At 34.1% G+C, this 18,714-nt stretch overlaps 1 protein-coding gene and 1 long non-coding RNA gene across 2 annotated transcripts in view; one reads left to right on the forward strand and one right to left on the reverse strand.

The window, feature by feature from the left end:
- Positions 1-18,714, forward strand: part of LOC138899616 (uncharacterized) — a 129,535-nt gene that overhangs the window by 86,754 nt on the left and 24,067 nt on the right. The gene's annotated exons all lie outside the window — the stretch shown is intronic.
- On the reverse strand, positions 9,776-12,694 carry LOC104093179 (stem-specific protein TSJT1-like). Its single transcript, XM_009598899.4, has 4 exons — positions 12,380-12,694; positions 11,436-11,676; positions 11,060-11,180; positions 9,776-10,212 (listed from the first exon to the last, which is right to left on the reverse strand). The coding sequence occupies exons 1-4, from the start codon at positions 12,589-12,591 to the stop codon at positions 10,025-10,027; spliced, it is 762 nt and encodes a 253-aa protein (XP_009597194.1). The 5' UTR covers positions 12,592-12,694; the 3' UTR covers positions 9,776-10,024.

The raw sequence follows: 18,714 nt of genomic DNA on the forward strand, positions 1-18,714 counted from the left end.
CCCCTCATGATACATTTGATCTTTAGTCAAGTGAATGGCACTTTGATTATCATAGAAAATGGTAATACCACTTTGGTGTAAACTGAGTTCCGCAAATAGACCCTTCAACCATAAAGCTTCTTTGGTCACCTCGGTCACTGCCATATATTCTACTTCGGTGGTAGATAAAGCTACTACATGTTGTAATGTAGCTTTCCAACTAATAGCGCAACCACCGATGCAAAATACATAGCCTGTCAGGGATCTTCTTTTGTCAAGATCACCTGCATAATCTGAGTCTACAAAACCAACCAAAGTGTTAGTATTTCTCCCAAACTCCAAACATGTGTTTGAAGTACCTCGCAAGTATCTGAGAATCCATTTCACAGCATGCCAATATGCTTTACCAGGGCAAGCCATATACCGGCTTACCAAGCTCACTGCTTGTGAAATGTCTGGACGTGTACAAACCATTGCATACATAATACTGCCGACTGCACTGGAATAAGGAACATGTGCCATGTACCTCTCTTCTTCCTCTGACTGCGGGGACTGAGCAACTGATAACTTAAAATGATCAACAAGAGGGGTACTAACTGGTTTAACATCTTTCATGCCAAACCTCTCCAAGACTTTCTCCAAGTACTTCTTCTGGGTCAGAAATAGCTTGTTGGCTTTTCGATCTCTTTTGATCTCCATGCCAAGGAATTTCTTAGCTGCTCCCAAATCTTTCATCTCAAATTCACTTTTCAGCTGACTTTTCAAATTGTGAATTTCTGTTAAATCCTTAGCAACAATGAGCATGTCATCAACATACAATAATAGGTACACAAATGAACCATCAGTTAACTTCCGGAAGTAAACACAACAATCATACATACTCCTCGAATAACCATGACCCAACATAAAGGAATCAAACCTTTTATACCATGTCTTGGAGATTGCTTTAATCCGTACAAGGATTTCTTCAACAAGCAAACATGATCTTCTTTTCCTTCAATTTCAAATCCTTCGGGTTGATGCATGTATATTTGTTCCTCAAGTTCGCCATGTAAGAAAGTTGTCTTAACATCAAGTTGTTCTAATTCCAAATCATACATGGCAACGAAGGCAAGCAAGACACGAATAGAGCTATGTTTAATAACAGGTGAGAAAATATCATTAAAATCAACTCCTTGTACCTGACTATAGCCTTTTGCAACTAATCGTGCCTTATACCTCGCATCTTCAACCCCTGGAATACCATCCTTTTTCTTGAAGACCCATTTGCAACCAACAATTCTTTTTCCTGATGGCGGCTTTACAAGAGACCAAGTACCATTCTTGTGGAGAGACTCAATTTCTTTATTCATTGCAATCAGCCATTTGGTTGAGTCAGCACCAGAAACAGCTTCTGAATATTTTGATGGTTCTCCAATTTCTTCAGTTTCCTGTGCAACTGAAAAAGCAAATGCAACATAATCTCCAAACCTTAATGGTTGTTTACCTTCTCTTCTTGGTCTATGTTTGGCTATAGAATACTCCTCTTCTTCTGGTTCAACTTCAGGAGTCTCAATTTCAGGAATTTCAACTTCTGTCTCAACTTCAGGAGTTTCAACTGTATTTTGCTCCAAAGTTGATGAGCTTGGCTCAGAAGGAATGCCAATCTCAATCTCCACCTGGTTCTGTGTACTCTTTCCTTTATCTGTATTACAAGAACTAGACGACTCTTTTCTAGAATATAACATAGAGGATTCATCAAAGGTTACATCTCTACTAATTATAAATTTTGGTGCCGTGGAATCAGGATACCATAGTCGGTATCCTTTCACCCCAGATGCATACCCAAGAAAAATGTACTTTTTAGCCCTTGGCTCTAATTTTTCATAATTTACATGCATGTATGCAGGGCAACCAAATATCTTTAAATCAGAATAATTAGCAGGAGTACCTGACCACATTTTCTCTGGAGTCTTAAAGTTCAAAGGTGCAGAAGGAGCTCGGTTGACAATATTACAAGCTGTAGAAATAGCTTCTGACCAAAAGGCATCTGTCAACCCAGCATTTGAAATCATGCAACGAGCCCATTCCAAAAGAGTTCTATTCATCCTTTCTGTCACACCATTTTGCTGAGGTATCATTCTCACAGTACGATGTCGAGCAATTCCTTCATTCTTGCAAAATTCGTTGAATTCATCATTACAAAATTCCAAGCCATTATCTGTTCTAAGTGCTTAGCCTGTTTTCCTGTTTGCTTCTCAATCAAAACTTTTCATTGTTTGAAATTTAAGAAAACATCACTTTTATTTTTTAGGAAATAAACCTAAACTTTCCTTGAATAATCATCAATGAAAGTTAACATATACCTGGCACCACCTTTTGATGGGGTACGTGAAGGACCCCAAAGATCTGAATGAATGTAATCCAAAATACCTTTTGTTCTATGAATCGCTGGAGATTTGAAGCTGACTCTTTTCTGCTTCCCGAACACACAATGTTCACAGAACTCTATATTTTCGGCACTTTGGCCACATAAGAGACCTCTTTTACTGAGGATGAAAAGATATTTTTCACTCATATGCCCCAATCGCATATGCCACAACTTGGTGATGTCAGAATCTGATTTATCTAATATTGAAACTGCAACAGCACCTGTAATAGTAGATCCCAAAAGAGTATACAACGTAACAGATCTGCGTGCTTTCATGATCACAAGAGCACCATGAAAAATTTTCACAACTCCACCTTCACCTGTGTACTTGCACCCAAGAGATTCTAGAGTGCCCAAAGAGATGAGATATTTCTTCAAGTCAGGAACATGTCTAACATCGGTGAGAGTTCTCACCACACCATCGTGCATTTTGATTCGGATTGTACATTTTCCAATAACTTTGCAGGCAACATTGTTGCCCATCAAGACAACTCCACATTCAGTAGATTCATATGTGGTAAATAAATTCCGACTGGGACACATATGATAAGAACAACTCGAATCTAAAATTCACTCATTATTAGATTTGAAACTATTATTAGTTGCTAAAAAAATAGTTCCCTCAGTCTCATCAGCAGCTACACTTGCTTCGGCAGTGTCAGTATTTTTGTGCTCATTTTTCTTTTCTGTATGCTTTTCTTTGTTTTTCAATTTAAAGCATTCAGAAATAATGTGACCTTTCTTATGACAATATTTGCACATGACATTTCTATATGTGGATTTTTACCTTGATTTAGGTTTCTCACTACTTGAATTTTTCTTATTGGATCTACCTCTTATGAATAAGCCTTCCCCTTGGTTCCCACTAGTTTTTCTAATAATATCTCTATCTATTTATTCTTTTGATTTCAAAATAGATTTGATATCTTTATAAGAGATATTATCCTTTCCATAAAGCATAGTATCTCTTATATGTTTAAACGACTGGGTAAGGAAACAAGCAATAACACAACTTGATCCTCATCTTTGATTTCAGCATCTATGTTACTTAAATCCATAAGAAGAGAATCAAAAGTATCAAGATGAGTAAGTATAGAGGTACCTTCAGCCATACGAAAAGTGTAGAGTTTTTGCTTTAGGTAAAGTCTGTTTTCTACTGTTCTTTTCATATATAGGGCTTTAAGTTTTCCCCATATGCCTTTGGCTGAGCTTTCTGCTGCAACTTCACGCAAAACCTCATTTGAAAGATTTAAAATAATACCTGCTTTTGCCTTTTAGTCTATGACGGCAAATTCCTCGTCAGTCATTTTATCCGGCATCTTCTCCTTTCCTTGCAGTGCCAAATCTAAGCCATCCTGAATTAGGATAGTTTCCATCTTTAATTGTCACATTCCGAAGTTTGCACTTCGGTCAAATTTCTCAACATAAGACTTTGTTATAGTCATTTTGGCTATTTAAACGAACCCGGTTAGATCTGGCTCTGATACCAATTTATTAGGATCGGGAACCCGAGTAGTGCGGAATTTAGCCAAACAACGGTATAATGACAATAACAAAGATAATGGAAGTTTATAATAACGGCAATTAAAGCATATAAATAAGACACAAATTTAACGTGGTTCGGTCAAGGTGACCTACGTCCACAAGCGGAGAGGAGCAATTTTACTATACCAACAAGAGTACAAAAGAGAGTACAAAATTAGAGTAAATACTCTAATTAATCCCAAATACCCCAAGAGAATAACCTCACAAGATCACTCCAAAGAAAGGGTTCACACAAGTGTTTCCCAACACTCACTCTCTTACAAAATACTCTATAATGAAATAAAGGAGGAGAAAGAAAAATAAGAGTGAAAAACTCTTGAATTGATGTGTTTACAAATGAGGAGAAACTCCTCTATTTATAGCAAGAAATTCTTAGCCTAATAATGGATATTATGTCATGACAAATGTCATGATCCACAAATTTGTTATAATGGATATTATGTCATGACAAATGTCATGAACTACAAATTTGTTATAATGGATATTATGTCATGACAAATGTCATGAAAATTTGGCCATATTACACGGAGATTGGCTTCTATGTTTTACAAAATTCTGCATTTATTTTTGGTGAATATGCACATATGATTTAAGAAACGCATTTACATGATCTGTAGTACTTTGTCAATGTGCAGAAACACAGTGAAAGGAAAAGAAATAAGCCTTGAAGAAGTCGCGATGGGTGGAGTATAAAGGAACGTAATTACCACGGCATCAGGGTGGCTTATAAGCACGGAAACTAAACCAACCAAGAATAACGATGAACAACACTGCAACATTACAACACTCTGTATGTTACCTTTCAAACTGTGTCATTTTTATTCCTTCCTTTGAGTTTATAGAGAGAGTATGTAGTGTTCGGTTTAAAATGTTAAGAAAAGTTAACAAGAGAGAGAAAATTGCAAGAAGTTTACAAGAAATTAGGAGGACAAATAAAAGAAATAATTAGAGAAAAAAAAGGAAAAAAAAAGAAGCACGCCGTAGCATGAAATAGAGACAAGAGGCCTGATTTAAGAAAAGAGAAAGAAACAGAGGAAAAAAGGTAAAATAAAATATATAAAAAAATAGGAGTAAGAGAGAAAAAATACAAATTGGATCTTATTTCAATTTTATTTCTTTAATAGAGTATATGAAAAACTTTTACAATAAGAATCTTAAACAACTTGACGTTCTCTTGCCATCTAATATTTCTATGTTCATAAATTGGTAACTAATATTAAATTCATGAGACATAACAAAACTATTTTGTAGTAGTACTTTTTTGATTTTATTGTGTGAATCCTTTAAAAAATGAGACATCTTAAGTTATTGAGATTATAAATTTAAGTAAAAAAACAAAATCTACATGTTCTAAAGAAAGGAATGGAAGAAAAGAAAAAGAAAAACGAAAAGGCAAGTATTAGAAGAAAACAAAAAAGGCAAGTAGTAGAAACTAGGGGATTTGATCCCGTCAATGACGGAACATATTTAGTTGATTTTTCCATCTCTTTTCTTTTTATTTCTATTTTTTCCATTTGATTTTTCTTTAAATTGTTATTTGAGATGAACAAAGAGAATATTTATGTCATGAAACATAGATGTCAATAATTTATAATTAAGAAACAAAATACAAAGAAGGTTTGAGAGGAAGAAAAAATAAAAGAAAAAACGGGCGACATCTCGGACTTGTATTCCCAAGATAGTTTTTCCTCTTTTTCATATTTTATTTATTTATTTTATGTTTATTATATTCAAGATACATAATATTGATCTAAAGAGTTATTTTATATTAACCTGAAATATTTTTTCTATTATAATTTTTTATATAGATAGTTAAGAGAATTATGAAAGATGGTAGAATAATAGGAAAGGGCCAAAACTGCCCTTGAACTATTTGAAATAGCTTAAAAATGTCCTTAGTTTGTTTTTTATACCAAAAATATTCCTACCGTTTATATTTTGAACCACAAATGCCCTTAAACCGTTAGTCTTGCCATTAAAGGTGACATGACAGTCCAATTAGGTTAGATTTGCTTACATGGCCATCCACCTAAGCAACCCAGCATGACAAAATTATTTTTTCGGAAAAACTATTTTTCCGAAAATTTTTATTAAAATAAAAAATCAACACTTATTCAGAAAAAGGTAAATAATTTTCGAAAATTTATTTCGGAAATTTTTATTAAAATACAAAATCATCACTTATTCCGAAAAAGGTAAGAACTTTCCGTAAAAATAACCCCCAAATATTTACTTTTCCGGAATTCTTTTACTTTTTTCGGAATAAGTGTTGGTTTTATATTTTAATAGAAAATTCCGAAATAAATAGTTTTTTCAGAATTTTTTTACTTTTTTCGGAATAAGTGTGATTTTGTATTTTAATAAAAATTTAAGAAAAAATATTTTTTCTGAAAAAATAATTTTGCCATGCTCGATTGCTTAGGTGGATGGCCATGTAAGCAAATCTAACCCAGTTGGATTGTCATGTCACCTTCAATGGCAAGGCTAACGGTTTAAGGGCATTTGTGGTCAAAAACATAGACTGCACGGATATTTTTGGTACCAAAAACAAATGGAGGACATTTTTGAGCTATTTCAAATAGTTCAAGGGCATTTTTGGCCATTTTCCGTAGAATAATTAAACTATTGATTAAAAAGATTTTATTTTCTCTTACAAAATTTGTGACGTCAATATTCAATTGAACTTTGAATTATTTTTCACACCCGTGCGAAGCACGGGTAGGTATACTAGTTTATTTATCATTTTGGGATCAAATCGATTCGCTTGTCTATAAACCACGTTATAAATTCAGCTGTACCATTGTACGGGTAAACAACAGTCAAACTCGCCACGTAAATTAGGTCAAAGGGATACGAATGCATTAGTTTCCCCTTACTATAATCGAATTTTCAACTACACACCTTATCTTTGTGGGGCTCCTATTATTCCCCTCCCCCCTTCCCCCTCCCCCCCCCGAAATATTTTTCACACGAAATAAATACCACCTTAAAGCTAGATAACCAAATTCTTGACAAGTTGTGAACTACATGCACTGCCACATATATATTTAGTACTTTTTTTTATTCTTTCTTCCTTTTCTTTTCCTTTTATCTTATTTCTTATCATTCTATTATTGTTTTCATTTTTTTCATTCTCTTTCTTTTTATTTTGGTCACCGGCATAACAATAGAGATAGACTTTGATCCTTGTTTAACAATTCAACACTCCACTTAGTTAGGGAAGTAGACAAGTTTAGATATATTATTTTTAGATTTTATAAGAACAAATACTTAGAATGGAATAGAATTATGATAAAAAATTTATTTCTTTAAGGTGATGTTATTCATTTTTCTTCTTTTCCGATTTCACAATTTCATAAAATGGTGATCGTCGGAATTCCAAGGACTCAATTTTTTCCTGCGAAAAACTTTTTCGGTGACAGTTCTTTTTGCGCAGATCTGAGTGTGTTTTGCTTTATTTATATATAATTTTTTCTTGAAAATGTGATTTATGTGTGGAAGGAAGAGAAAAAGAAAGAAAGAAAGAAAGAATTATGATAAAAAATTGATTTCTTTAAGGTGATGTTATTCATTTTTTCTTCTTTTACGATTTCACAATTTCATAAAATGGTGATCGTCGGAATTCCAAGGACTCAATTTTTTTCTGCGAAAAACTTTTCCGGTGACAGTTTTTTTTTGCACAGATCTGAGTATGTTTTGCTTTATTTATGTATAATTTTTTTCTTGAAAGTGTGATTTATGTGTGGAAGGAAGAGAAAAAGAAAGAAAGAAAGAAAGAAAGAAAGAAAGAAAGAATATAAGCTGAAAAATGGTGGTCAAAATTTCGAGGACTCTATTCTTTCCGGTGCGAAAAATATTTTCGGTGACAGACTGAATAACGATGAGCTGTTAGAAAACTTTCTGGCAATCAACAATCAACAACCAAATTCTTCTTCCTCGTTCTCTCTTCTTTTCTTTTTTGTAAATTTGATTAATTAAAAAAATAGGACTCCCCTCCCCTACCTCACTACCTGAAGCACTGAAAGGCCAAAGGCCCCGATTAGAAAAGGGTGAGCACGGCGCGAATAGTTTTTGCAACCAACAATCAAAACCCCTTCTTCTTTTTCAGTCTCTTCTAGTACACTTGATTAAATAAAACCCTTATTTAAAATTCTGCTTCAACAAATAAAATTTAAAGAATAAAATCTGAACTCGATCTCACCGGAGAATATGGAGAATGCCAAAATCCGACCAAGTCAATAAGAAACGAAACTGGAGGAAAGGAAAGGAAAAGAAAAAGAAAAACAAGAAAAAAAGAAAAAATAGGAAAATAATATTTTATAAAAATATTATAAAAATAAAATTTCAACATTCTCTCTCTTTCTTACTCTCCCAAAGAGGGAGATATATACACTGCAACATCAATATACTAATTTCATTTAAAAAAAGTTCAAGGGGTGGACTCGCAAAAATAAAGTGTATAGTTGAGAATCCGGTTATAGATCATGGGGTAGTTATGCATTTCCCTAGAAAATTCGAAGAAACTTTATTTTTCTCTGATCTACTTCAATACCTTATTCATCTTCTTTCCAGAAAGTATAGTTAATAATTATCATGCTTGTATTTCAAGTTAAAAATCCATAAGCTAAGCATGAACGGAAGTGAAAATCTCATTAAATTGAATGTGTTCTGGTATTACCGGATTAATAGGGAAAAGTTAACGTCATTATAAAGCAAAATAGATCACAAAGGGAAAACATTATGGTAATTCAGGCAAAATAACAATAACAATTAAAATATTATATGGTGATCATCGAGAAGTCCTGACAGATTACTAGAATTTTTCAGTATTGTGCCTGAAAATTTTGGTGACCGTCATATTTTTTTGTGCTTCAAAATTCTGGTGCAAATCTGGTACTTCAAAATTTTGGCAGGTGCTTCAAATTCTGGCGAGCGTATTTTAAAATTCTAACTCGCGATTATTTTTCCAAATTTGTTTTTAACGAGATCAAAATATAAACAGTAATGTAAAGAAAAGGTCCATCAGCATAATTTTTAGTTTGATAAACGGTGAAATTACAATTTTCGTTCCTCGAGAAAATAAGAAATATAACAAACCAATTGGTACGATATTACGATGAGGTTATCTGAATGAGAAGGACATGCAGTAGATTAAGAGTTTCATAGAAAAAAATAAGCATATTGTGGGAGGGGCCAAAGCAAAAGAAAGCATAGAGTTTAAAATGGACGAACTAATTTATATCATATTTACACGAAAAGAAACAAAACTTTATTTCACAAATACTCTTTATTTGTTCAGTGTACTACTTCCCCTATCTACTTTAATTGATTTTGTAGTTTTTTTTATGATCCACAATATTTAATTTTTTCAGATATCAAGAAGTAATTAACTTTTTTTGTTTCAAAATTGTCTTTGGAGTAAAGATTCTATGGGTGCTTGTTATATTTTCAATGAATAAATTAAGATTAATATGATCAATTTCATTGTCAATTAACGTTAAATTGTAATCCCTCCGGTCCACAATAAGTGACCAATTTGCATTTTTATTTTGGTCCAAAATAAATGTCCATTTATATAATCAAGAAAAAATTCAATTTATTTTTCCAAAATTACTCTTATGTACGTATCCCTAATAAGTCTTTTACTTATCACATTAACTATGCTGCAACATTTAATTAAGGATAATTTAGTCACACTATCTATTTTTGTCTAGAATTTTACATTTTCTTAATGGGTGTGCCCAAAACAAATTAGTCACTTATTATGAATCGAAGGGAGTAAATTTTTTAATCAGTGTGAAAAAAGCCAAAAAAAAAATCAAATAAAGGGAACTAGAAGGATAGAAGAAGGTGAAGAGTTGTACTGAAGATAGCAAATGACAAACTAAGAAAGAGTCTCCTCGATCTATACAAAAGGTTAATCCCCAAAAAGATTACTACAACTTAATAAAGGAAAAAAAACAAAAAGACTAAAAAAGAAACAATCTTCCCATTTAGGAACCTCAAGTCAATTTACAAAGCTGAGGTCCATTTGGAACTTGAAACACAACGAATTAAACAGCAGCAATTAACAAAGATAATAAATCATGTCTACTGGCCCCAAGTTGCCCAATTTGCTGCACTTCCAACTCTTGGCATGCTATTCACTTTAGAGTAGACATCAACCTTGAAATAAGCTCCACACATTGACCCTTCACTATCCACTCTTGGCATTGCTTTCATCTTGTAACTTGGATGCTCATAGCTCTTTAATCCTGTTCCACTATGGTACATGCACCCTACCAAACATCAATCAAACCCAAGCTTAATATTTTTACAACTATTAATTTCCGAGGCGAAGCTAGAATTAGAAGTTTATGAATTCAGAATGTCACTAAGAGTACTGATTATTTGAGTTACTGGGTTCGAAACCTAATAGTTGTATGTATTTTGTAGATTTTTAGCACATATATAGGGTTCCGTCATAAGCTATTGAGTTCGTCCGAACTCATAGCTTATATGCTACCTCCGTCCCCGATTAGTTCTAGTTGTGCAATCTAATTTTTTTTATATCTGAGAAATTTCTTGTGAACTTTTGTCCTGACTATAGTTGGTGTAAAGGTTAGAAATTACGAAAAATATGGACCCGCCCTCTACCCTCCTCCCAACTTCTACTGGGCTTTGTCCGCGACAAAGTTTGAACATGTAACATGCGCTTGACTTACACAACAGCCGTTGCATCCTTGCCAAATAACCAAAGCCCTAGCGCTTGCACAATTTAATTTTTGTTTTTGTAGCTTAGTGATTAAGGGGCCGTACGAAAATTTTCAGTTTTCTCAAAAAAAAAAAATTATTTTTTTTCGAAATCATCATTTCGCCATGAAATCTTCAATTTTCACCTGAAGATGAATTTCAGCAATTTTTCGAAAATTTGAAAAAGTTCAAAAGGCCGTTTTTCAAAATTTACTTCAAATCACTCACAAAAATTCAAAATCAACCCAAAATTGTATTCATGTCTAAACATAACTTTAACTTTCAAATAACATTTTCACTTTAATTTTTTCTCACTTATTTTGAAATTTTACAATTCTTATGTCCAAACGCCCACTAAATCTCGGCAAATACTTTTGAATTTGAGCTACATACCAGCAGGAAAGGGAGCAAATGATTTGATACAACTTGCTTTAATGTGATCCACATTATCAGATATCATAACAGATCCATCATATGCTATGCCCCAAAATAGCTTCACCTTTTCATCAGCACCCTATCCATAAAACACCATTCATGATATTAATTAGTGACACAAAAATATATTCAAAAGGCCAAGTTAGGATTTGAAGTTTACACATTCAAAATCCTGATACTTACTGAGTTCTAAATTAATAATTTGTACATATACAATAAATTTTTTAAGACAAATACAAAGTTTAGACCAAAACTACTGAATACAACGGAAGCGTCACTTAAACTCTAGCTCCGCCCCAACATATATTTCTATATTCACAATAAATAAACTTACCAGGGCAACAAAGACTGTATCAGCCTTGTGATCATAGATCACAAATCCAAAGCTACCTTCAAGATCCTTGAGAACTTCATGGGCCGGGTATGGGCCTCTATCGCGGAGAGTCCGATATGCTTCACTTACAAGCATAGCCTCATTAGTACACTTTGATAGGCCATAATGCTTGTTTAAAGCACATAAGTTGTTCAAACTTCCCAAAAAAATGCAGTATATGTCATTCACACCACAGAACAACCTACAAAAAAAATTCAAATAATTTGCATTATTTCCCCTTATTAGTAGGCTGAAAATTACAAACTTTAGAGAATTCAAGAACAGATAATCAAAATTTTCTTATTGAAGTAGGGATGGCAAACGAGGCGAGACGGGTCGAGACAAAGCATGTAAACAAAGGCGAAACTAGATTTTTAACTTTATGGGTTCTGGATTTCAGAACAATAATTTTAATAGCTACTAACTGAGTTCTAAATTTAATATTTGTACATATTTAATGAATTTTTTAATACAAATATATTGTTTGAGCAAAAGCTACTGGGATCGGCCAAACTTGCATTCAGGCTTCTAGCTCTGCCACTGCATGTGAAGACTCAGCCAACCCAAATTTTAACTCGTCCCAGCCACCACCCAACCGCATAAATTAAAAATAACTGATTGATGTATATATTATATTATACATATATAATATTTATATAATCATGTATAATCATTGTTTAATGGCTAGAAAGATATAAAAAGTGAATCCAACAGGCTATTTCTATAAAGATCCATAATATTTTTACCAAACCATATCATTCTGCATGATTAAGTAATTTATTGAGGCGAAAATATATATTATAATTAACCATAATCAAATAAGAAAAGTACATGCGCAAACAATCCTATCATGCATTTATTAATTTGGCGTAAATGATAAAATCTGTAGAAGAGAGGATCAATACCTTTGAAGAGTGTTATATGAACTTGCACGATTAGAATAGGCCAAAAATGCCTTATCCATAAAGCCAATAGAAAATCCATTATTTGGATTTGCAGATAAGAAATTCTTCATAGTTTCTTCAGGAGATGCAGCTTTGATTGATGCTTGCAATGAGGCTGGACTCTGCAATTCCTTTGGTGGATCAACAACACCTTTCTTGAATATTGCCAACATTTTTTCTTGCCTTTTTTGAATGGGAAAATACAGAGATCTAACAAAAACAATGTAATATACAAAGACAGAAACCAGTCAATTAATATGAGATGGGGTGTGTGAATTTGTTGAGTATTTATAGGTAAAGAAGATTAGATAGAAAGATAAGAAGAGACAGAGGTGTCAGCATTATCCATTACTAAATTTTGTGATTGGTAAGAAGATTTTACTGCCAATCAATTCTTGAATTCAGGAGACCTGAAATTTTTAAATGGTTTTTATTTGAGGTGAAGGTGACTGGTAATATAATACTCTTGGCATTTCAATTTACGTGACTTATTTTTTTGAATTATTTAAACAAAAAGCAACTCGATGAACAAAAGTTATTTATATTCACACATGATTCGGCAAAGGGTTGTAGCTTAGAGCGTTATGTGGACAACTTAGTCTAATACAAATATTATCGTTATTTTCACGATTCGAACCCGTAACTTATATATCACATGAAAATAATTTTTAAAAATGAATAATGTATTTTTATATTTAATGCATAAATTTTTAATATTTAATATTTTATTCTTAATTTCATATAAAAATAAGATAATATATTTAAGATTGTAACAGTTAAAATATATTTTAGTAGATATATTTAAGACGATAGGAAACAACCTCTTTATTTCTCGGAAGTAAAGATAAAATATACGTACACAACTATCCTCCTCAAATCTCATTTGTAAAAATTTACTAAATTATTGTTGTTGTTATTTATTCAAGACCATAAAATTGAGACATTTATTTTACACCCTTAAGTTTTGTACATTAAGATATACATACGTAAACGAAGAAAAGGATCGTGGTTGTTAGATTGTTGTTGGAGAAAAAAGGGATTTTGTTTAATAAACTTTCGAGAAAAAGACCGAAAAGTTGAGTATGTGGGAAATACGAGGAATTGGTCACCACTTATTAGTAGAGCTTATCCATAACATTAAAAACACAATGAATTGGGTTTGACACGATTGCTAGTCAGCGAATCCTTCTTTTATCGTCTGATTGGATAAGATTTTGATCTGTCTACACTTTCTCACTTTTCTTTATTTGGGACCCATTATTCTTATTTTTTACTTTTTTTTATTATATTCGACATTCGTATGGGTCCTAAATAAATTTAGATTCCCGTCACAAAGTATTACATTTGGAAAGTAAATCGAGTTAATGCTAAAACCATAACGAATGCATCTATCATCATTGATGCATAAATAAATGAGTTCATATTAGTATTCAATTATAAAATATAAATCCGACACAATCCTGGTTGGTCCCTCATTCGCAAAATACTGAACTGGTCGCTCCGTCGAATCTAATTGCATTTTATATATATATATATATATATATATATATATATATATATATATATATATATATATATATCGGCTATTATGTTGAAAACGGCTAAAATATACATTTCTCTTTCTAACAGTAACTTTTGACCATAGATAAGAAGGTGTGGAGGTTGAGAATAAAGGTAAAGGATTAGAATAGGTCGCCTAGCGTTGTCCTTGTCTGTAACAGTAGTTTTAGTACATGAGTCAGCGTTATTTATATACTTTCGTATTCCTTGATTTATGTGATTACTTGTCGTTGCTTTCGTTTCAACCTTCTAATTACAATATTCAGTTTTTGTTTTGTATCTTTGTATTTTTGTGGTATTATAACTGGTGTGATTGTTGTTGCCCTTCCTTTTATCTTTTTTAAGCCGAGAGTCTTTCGAAAACAATCTCTCTGCCTTCTTGATGGTAGGGGTAAGGTTTGTGTACATACTACCCTCCCCAGATCTCACTTGTGGGATTACACTGGGTCTATTATTGTTGTTGTTGTCTAATTAACAGACGAGGAAGCCTCAAGCCTTTTATTTTCTGCTGTATTAAATGGAAAAAAAAACTTCTAATGTTAGTGGTCATATTTCAACTTTCAATGGAGAAAAATGGGTATATTGAAATAAAACAATAAAAAAAGAAGAATAATATTGCAGAGAAAAGTGAGAAAGAATTCTTATTAATTTTGGGATAATTTACAATGGGGTAAAGCCCCTATATTTATAGCGAAAAAGATGACTTAGCCACAAAGTAACAAACTCTCTAGAAGATAGACATTCACTCCAAGTACAATTCTATTCTTAGCATGCCCCCTTGAATGTCTACTCAATAGGTAATGTGCCTCGTTAAAACCTTACCTAAAATAAAATTCAGTGGAAAAAAAATTCTAGTAAAGGAAAAAGAGTACACATGTTTAATAATACGCCTTTTGGTTGTCTCGTTAAAAACCTTGCAAGGAAAACCCAGTGGGACAAAACCTTGTAAGGAAAAAAGAGTGCAACACGTATTAACTCCCAATGATGAGAGCATCAATTCACATCCTTGAGCCTTTGCATCCCAATCTTGTATACCAGCTTCTTGAAGGTTAACGTCGGTAGAGATTTGGTGAACTAATCAGCCATATTATCACTTGAACGAATCTGTTGCACATTGATATCACCATTCTTTTGAAGCTCATGTGTGAAAAATAACTTCGGTGAAATGTGCTTTGTCTTATCTCCTTTTATGAATTCCCCCTTCAATTGGGCTATGCATGCTGCATTGTCTTCATTCAAAATCGTGGGTAGTTTGTCACATTTCAAACCACATTTGTCTCGAATAAGATGTATTATAGACCTCAACCACACACATTCTCGACTTGCTTCATGAATAACAATTATTTTAGCATGATTAGATGAACTAACCACGATTGATTGCTTAATCGATCGTCAAGATATGACAGTGCCTCCACATGTAAACACATAGCCTGTTTGAGATGGAGCCATGTGTGGGTCGGATAAATACCCAGCATCGGCATAACCAACAAGATCGGGACTGCATTCATTGCTATAAGATAAGCCCATATCGGTAGTCATTTTTAGATACCGCAATATGTATTTAATTCCATTCCAATGTCTCCTTGTAGGAGAAGAGCTATATCTTGCTAAGACATTAACTGAAAAAGTTAGGTCAGATCTTGTAATATTAGCAAGATACATTAGTGCACCAATTGCACTAACATAAGATACTTCAGGACCAAGTAGCTCTTCATTTTTTTCTTGAGGTCGGAACGGATCCTTATTTACATCAAGTGATCGAACCGTCGTCGGAGTACTTAATGGATGTGCTCCATCCATGTAAAACCGTTTTAATAACTTTTCTGTGTAGGCAAATTGATGAACAAAAAAATCTATTTTTCAAATGTTCAATTTGCAAACCGAGACATAATTTTGTCTTTTCGAGATCTTTCATCTCGAATTCCTTCTTTAAATAATCAATTGATTTTTGGAGTTCTATAGGAGTTCCAATAAGATTTATGTCATCAACATATACGGAAGTACAACAAATTTCGATGTTGTTTTCTTTATAAAAACACATGGACAAATGTCATCATTTATATAACCTTTCGTTAATAAATACTCACTAAAGCGGTTATACCACATTCTTCCTAATTGCTTTAGACCATACAAAGATCTTTACAATTTGATTGAAAATATTTTTCGGGACTTTGAATTATGTGCGTCAGGCATTTTAAATCCCTCGGGAATCTTCATGTATATCTCATTATCAAGTGAGTCGTTAAGGTAGGTTGTAACCACATCCATTAAATGCATGTCAATCTTTTCATGGACATCAAAACTAATGAGATAACAGAACGTTATAACATCCATAACAGGAGAATACGTCTCTTCATAGTCGACACTAGGTCTTTGTGAAAATTCTTGTGCAACAAGGCGTGCCTTATATCTCTGTACCTCATTTTTCTCATTCCTTTTATGTACAAAGACCCATTTATAGCCAACAGGCTTAACACCATTAGGTGTTTGGACTATGTGCCCAAAATCTTCACGTTTCACAAGTGAATCCAACTCGGATTGGATTGCTTCTTGCCATTTTGGCCAATCACGTCCTTATCTGCATTTTCCAACAGATTGAGGTTCAAGATTCTCGCTATCTTTCATAATGTTAGATGCAACATTATATGAAAATACATAATCCACCACTATATCCAAATGATTCAAATTTGTCTCAATATCGATTAGATTTATTGGTAGTTCCTTATTTTCCTAAGTCTCATGCTCAATGATTTCATCATGAATCTCAGGATTGGTTAAATCGTGGATTTTTTTATGAGACTCTTTCGTAGTGTCATCTTGATCATTTCCTTTTCTTTTTCTAGGATTTTGATCCTTAGAAACCAATGGGCTTCCACGCTTTAGGCGTGTTTTTGACTTATTAGCTATGACACTAGAAGATTGTCCAATAGGAATATCAATAAGAATTGGAATATTGTAACGACCCGACCGGTCGTTTTGAGAGTAATAGCCCTGATCCCCTATTTTATGCTTTCCCCGTGTCTGTTTCTGCTTATTTGACTTACCGGAAAGTTTTATTTTTGGTTTCGGAGTATTTTGGGACACTTAGTTCCTAAAACAGAAGCTTAAGTCTTAGGATTTTGACCGTAGTCAGAACTATGTGAAGACGACTTCGGAATGGAGTTCCGTCGATTCTGTTAGCTCCGTTGGGTGATTTTGAACTTAGGAGCGTGTTCGAGATGTGATTTGGAGGTCCGTAGTAGAATTAGGCTTGAATTGGCGAAAGTTAAAATTTTGGCGAATTTGACCGGGAGTGAAAATTTTGATATCGGGGTCAGATTTGGTTTCCGGGAATTAGACTAGTTCGTGACGTCATTTAGGACCTGTGTGCAAAATTTGAGGTCGATCGGATGTGGTTTGATAGGTTTCGGCGTCGTTTGTGTAATTTGGAAGTTTAGAATTTCTTTAGGCTTAAATTCGGTTGTAATCTATGTTTTGATGTTGTTTTGGGTGATTTGAAGGTTCGACTAAGTTTGCATTGGGTTATATGACTAGTCGGTATGTTTAGTTGAGGTCCCCGGGGGCCTCGGGTTGAATTCGGGTGGATAACGGACTTGATTTTGAGTTGATGAAGCAGTTGAAGTGCTGCTACTACTGGTGTGACCGCACCCGTAGAGTGGGCACCACAGGTGCGAGCCCGCAGAAGAGGGGAAGGAACCGCAGAAACGGCCAAAGATGAGTTGAGCAGAGGTCGCAGGTGTGAAGATTTTCCCGTACCTGCGATGGTCGCAAAAGCGGGTAGCTGGGCGCAAGTGCGAGTTTTAGCCGCAGGTGCGATGGGTTTTCGCACCAGGATAGGCGCAGATGCGGTCTTGTAGCCGCATGAGAGGAATATGGGATTTCAAGTGGAATCTGCACCTGTGATGGATTTTTCGCGGGTGCGGCATCGCAGGTGCGACAATAGGTCCGTAGATGCGAAAAGTCTAGGCAGAAGGTTTAAAAGCAAGGATTCACGATTTTAGTCTTATTTCACCATTTGAGGCTCGGACTTAAGCGATTTTGGAGAAGATTTTTGAGGGGATTATTGAGGTAAGCTTCTTGTACTCGTTTTTTTTAATCATAAATCTTGTTTCCCCACTGATTTCTCCACCTAATTAGTGAGATTTTGAAGTGAAATTTGGGGGTTTAGGGCTTGAGAATTGGAGAGTGGATTTTGGGGAATTGGATGACCAAATGGTGTCAGATTTTGATTAATTTGGTATGGTTAGACTCGTGAGTGAATCGGCTTTCGGGTTTTGTGACTTTTGTCAGATTTCGAGGCATAGGCCCGTGGGGCTGGGTTGAGTCGATTTTGGATTTTGGGGTATAATTTAGTAGTTTTCTTGTGGAATTGATTCCTTTAGCCTATATTAATTATCTCGTACTGCTTGTGGCTAGATTCGGGGCATTTGGAGACTGATTCGAGAGGCAAAAGCATTTCAGAGTAGGAATTTATGCAATTGAGGTAACTAACGCTTTCAAACTTGGTTCTGAGGGTTCGAAACCCCGAACTATGTGCCTTATGATTGGTATTGAGATGACGGACATGCCAAGTGACGGGCGTGCGAGCGTGCACCGTGAGAATTTTGGCTTGGTTGATTTCATGGCACTATATAGTGACTCTATTTTGTTGATATCCGTGTTTTCATCTTGTGATAAATTAATTGAGCTGTCAATCATGCTAGATATCATGTTTAGGCTTTATGCCGATATTTTTG

Source organism: Nicotiana tomentosiformis, chromosome 9 (genome assembly GCF_000390325.3).
Source record: "Nicotiana tomentosiformis chromosome 9, ASM39032v3, whole genome shotgun sequence".
NCBI classification, from domain to species: domain Eukaryota; kingdom Viridiplantae; phylum Streptophyta; class Magnoliopsida; order Solanales; family Solanaceae; genus Nicotiana; species Nicotiana tomentosiformis.

Coding starts and splice junctions, on each gene's coding strand:
- LOC104093179 (XM_009598899.4), bottom strand. CDS start 12,591: ATGTTGGCAATATTCAAGAAAGGTGTTGTTGATCCACCAAAGGAATTG. Junction 11,181..11,435: donor ATACAGTCTTTGTTGCCCTG/GTAAGTTTATTT, acceptor TTTTATGGATAG/GGTGCTGATGAAAAGGTGAA. Junction 10,213..11,059: donor ATTTGCTCCCTTTCCTGCTG/GTATGTAGCTCA, acceptor GATGTTTGGTAG/GGTGCATGTACCATAGTGGA.